This window comes from Hordeum vulgare, chromosome 6H (assembly GCF_904849725.1).
Source record: "Hordeum vulgare subsp. vulgare chromosome 6H, MorexV3_pseudomolecules_assembly, whole genome shotgun sequence".
Lineage (NCBI taxonomy): Eukaryota > Viridiplantae > Streptophyta > Magnoliopsida > Poales > Poaceae > Hordeum > Hordeum vulgare.
In genome coordinates this window covers 403,744,710-403,748,980 of record NC_058523.1, presented here as the reverse complement: position 1 = coordinate 403,748,980, position 4,271 = coordinate 403,744,710, and the positions used below count along the sequence as shown (strand labels likewise).

The 4,271-nt window shown below is 41.2% G+C and overlaps 1 protein-coding gene across 1 annotated transcript; it reads left to right on the top strand.

The window, feature by feature from the left end:
* The first annotated feature begins 528 nt into the window (after window positions 1-528).
* On the top strand, window positions 529-2,805 carry LOC123403769 (U6 snRNA phosphodiesterase). Its single transcript, XM_045097680.1, has 7 exons — window positions 529-673; window positions 820-989; window positions 1,078-1,161; window positions 1,416-1,665; window positions 1,831-1,927; window positions 2,140-2,205; window positions 2,503-2,805. The coding sequence occupies exons 2-7, from the start codon at window positions 830-832 to the stop codon at window positions 2,695-2,697; spliced, it is 852 nt and encodes a 283-aa protein (XP_044953615.1). The 5' UTR covers window positions 529-673; window positions 820-829; the 3' UTR covers window positions 2,698-2,805.
* Window positions 2,806-4,271: the final 1,466 nt, after the last annotated feature.

The window sequence follows — 4,271 nt, the reverse complement described above, 5'->3', positions numbered from 1 at the left end:
TACATCCTCAAATGTATCAAACAAGAGATCAGAACAATCTATTCAAAATAAGTGACTCAAAATTGACTCAACTTTATACTAAAGTTAGTGTAAAGTTGAGTAATTTTTGAATCACTTATTTTGAAACGGAGGGAGTACTATTTTTTACGATCCAATCTAATATTTTTGATCGAAAGGGTATCTTCCAATCTTCATATTTAAACTGCATTGGAATTTGTAAATTTTTCTAGAGGGTGTACCAAAGCAAATCTGCAAATATACTATAAACTGTGGTAACATCATTTGGCCATTTAAAAACTGCTAAAACTATGGAAGCTATTGAATGTGCATCCTGATTCAAAAAAAGTCACTATTTCGCAGGGACTATTGTATGCCGTGTAAAAAGAATCGGGCACACTTACAAATGTTGCTCAAGACCTTGCTGTTAAATGCAGTATATGGTGAATAATCAAGAGGTAAAATAAAGTTGGGCCAAAATATCAATCACGAAGACGTCGAAGAGAAAGGAGAGGTAAAACAAACTCGAGTACGTCCGACCCGGCCCGCTTCCCTGTTTGTTCTCCGTCCCCTCCCCTAGGACCGCCGGTCCGCCGCCGGTTGCCAGACACATCGCCCGAGCGGCGCGGCGCATCCAGGACGACGGGCGCGACAGCGACTCCGCCGACCTAGCCAGGTTACTTTTCCTCCCCCTCTCGTTGTGGCCCTCGTGGTTCAGGGAAGTTGCAAATCGTGTTGCCCTTGAGCCTTGATACGAACTGCATACATAGATAGACTGTGTTGTGTTTCCAATCACCAACCAGCTATACTTCAACTTTGCAGTCGCCCATCCATGGATGCGCTCATGGCTAACTACGCATCCGGCTCTGACGATGACGACGACGACGATGAGCCGGCGACGGTCGCGGACGGCGCCTCGGGGCCGCCGCAGGAAGCTTCCGCGCTGCTTCCTCCCCCTCCCCTCGACCTTCTCCAGTCCCCGAACTTCGTAGGCATGTTTTTTGCCCTTCTCGAATCTATCCCGGTTGTTTTGGGGTCTCTGGTGATTGCTCACGTTTTGGAACAATATATCTGCTGCAGATTACTCGACAATTCCACAGGGGAGTCGCATCCGGAGTTTCCCCCATGTGGAAGGCAACTACGCGCTGCATGTCTACATCCCTGGTCTGTTTGTTTCTTTTGGCTATTAACGTACTAGTAATATCTATCTACAGTTATTGATCAGGGCCTGCTCCGGGTGATGCTGCTCCCACGCTTGGGCTCTGAATTAATCTTATCTTTTCAGTTTCAGTACCAAAATCTATGAAGCGGTCTTGTACCACAAAACTGAGATTCGTTTCTCATTGTTAGTCATGCAAATTTTACATCCAGAAGCTTTTTCGCTCTTATGACTTATGCCTAGCCATCTCATAATGCAGTGGTCATTCCTTTCAACGCAAGGAAACATCTGACCCTCGTTATGAGAAGAGTAGCATCACTTGTGCCAGATCTCTATGCTGTAGATGCGGATTACGCACTTTCGGAGTTGTGCAAAGATGAGCAAAAACTTGAGAAAGTGCTTCTCGGCAGGGAGTTCCATGTAAGCTTAGGAAGAACTGTTGGAATTCAGGTGCATCAAATTGACTCCCTCGTCGCAATGCTTCGTCAGAAGTTTCAGTCACAACAGCGGTTAGCCATCTCTCAAAACCTTATTGCCAAGCTGACGATGTTTTGCTCCCTCTGGTGTATCAAATCATTGGAACTTCTGTAGATGAATGTGTTTGGCAAGTTATGCATGTACGTATGTGTCATGATCTGCAGTTATGTAAATGCGTTTGTATTTGTGTAAAGCAGGTACTGGATGGACTTGAACAAATGGGAGCATTTTGTCAATGATGATTCTACACGATCATTTCTTTCACTAGAGGTTACAAGAACTGGGTTACCAGAGGTATTTGGTAGTGTATGTCTTCACTTAGTGTCTATATGCATCATACGATTGTCAATTTGCATTTGTTTATTTTGGTTCTATGACAAACTCATTTTGAGTTCTTATCAATGTATGATAAAAAGTAAAAAAAAAAAACAATGTATGATAAAACCCTCACATTTTAATTGCAATTCGGTATGTGTACTTTGTTAGTTACTTCATTTCTTTTGCAGATCAGTAAACAAATACATATGGTTGATGAAGTATATCGATTGCACGGTCTTCCTGAGTTTTACAAGGTACTATGTCGTTTAATTATGTTATGTTTCTGGATGATAACCAGATGGTATGACACTTCTAGCTTATGGCTGATGTCACAACATGTCATGGATAACATGACTTTGCCTCCCAAAACTAATAAATCAAATGCTCTATTTGGAACCAAAAGGGAGGAGTTTTAGTTGACAGCATTGGTACATAATAATTAATTAATAGTAACTGATGTTAGACTATTATGACTGTGAAAAAGAAGGCATTTCCGTTTTTCATCGCCAAATTTTGGGGAAGACGTTTTAACTGGTGTTGTCATTTTGCAGAATCCCCGGCCACACATATCATTGGCGTGGGCATTGGGTGATGTTAGCTCCAAACTGAAGCAGGCAACTAAGGAGATTGAAAAATTTGAAAACAGCATCAACTTATCTAAAAACTATAATCTGAGGTGCAATTTCAGTCGTATATTGTGTAAAGTAGGCAAGAAGGTCTACGATATCTGTAAAATTGGAGACTGAAACGACATTTTTGTACACTTACCGAGTTTTGTAGAGTCAATACCCTTGGTTGTAACAAGTAACTAAAAATGTTATGTGTTTCAGCAGCATTTATTGTTTTGAGAACTACATGTATCTTTGGATTACAGATAACTAGAAAAATTAATCCCTCCATTACAAATTATTGGAAGCTCTACCTTTATTGTAAGCCAAACTTATCTTTATTTGATGAAGTTTTAAGAAAACATGCTAATATCTAGAACTCGAGTCCTGGAAGCAGCCTCATGAAGAAATTTAGGAAAGGCTGCATAGTATATGTTTGAATCAAAATGATCGAGTGCATTCATCGATGATTATAGGAATATAAATATCCCCTGAAGAGACATGACGATAAAAGGAGTTGTGTTGGTTCTACGACGAGCGGGAGAGTGTCGGTTGCGGAGAAGAGCCGCTTGACGGTTGGGGAAAGAAGGAGATTTCCCTAATTACATCAATTTAATAAATCTTAACACTCCTCCTAATCTACGTTTGACTATGTAGAATCATCTCATGATTGTCCGGGTAGCGTCATCATCTCAAAAAGATCCGTCTCTAAAAAGTTCTTCATGAAATCTTCGATGAGAACTTGAAACATAAACTCACAAAGAGATGACATAATGTGATGACTCAAACAAGTATATCTCAAGAAGAGACATCCCCCCCCCCCCCCACCCACACACACACATGCAAGTCCCTGTAACACCCAAGATTTTTAAATTTGGATTTCTTGACAAAAACTTTGAAGCTCTTTGACAACCTACTTGAGAAAACCTTTGGAGCTTTCATTTCTCAACCTGCCTAGTTTAAAAAGGTATTCTTTTAGCCTCTTCTCTAAATGAATTGGTTTGAGAGAATATTCTTTCTCTTGCAAAACTTTGGAAATTTATTCCTATAGGCTTATACTATTTCTTTTAAAAGGTTTACCTTTTCCCCTCCATCCTGTTTGGGATCATTTTGCACCTCTACATCCTCTAGGGTTTCATCCCTATATATTTTCCAAAACTTTAGAAGGGTTGGACCACCTTTCATAAATTAATTTGATAAAAAGGGGTTTCTGTAATCAGCTTGAACCCTAGCCAATTTACAAAGGAACTCAGTGATTCCTTTGGAGTTTTGAACCCAAACTCTTGCACTTAGTAGACCTTAGTATCCTCAACCTCCATCACCAAAAACTTTGGGTCCACAGGTTTGAAATTTTCAAATTTTGTTTGACTCAAGTTTGACCACAAAATCCTGTTTTCATTTAAAACCCGCCGTAAACCTTTTCAAAAATTCTGATTTTTTTTACACTGTCTCTGCTGCACATGCCATTTGCATTTCATCGAACACCTAACCTGCACCGCTGCCACTGTTCTTCTCTGAATTTAATTCAGACTGTTTCAGAGATTCAGTTCGTCGACAATCTCTACAGAAGCGACGCTAGAGCCGGTTGATTCTGTGCTTGAGCTTATCCTTCCGACGCGCAATGCCTTGGACGCTTGCCAGCGTCGGTGGTGAGCTGGCCGAGCCGGCCAAGCTCCGGCAGCAGCCACTGCAGCGGCTGCCACGGCCACCAG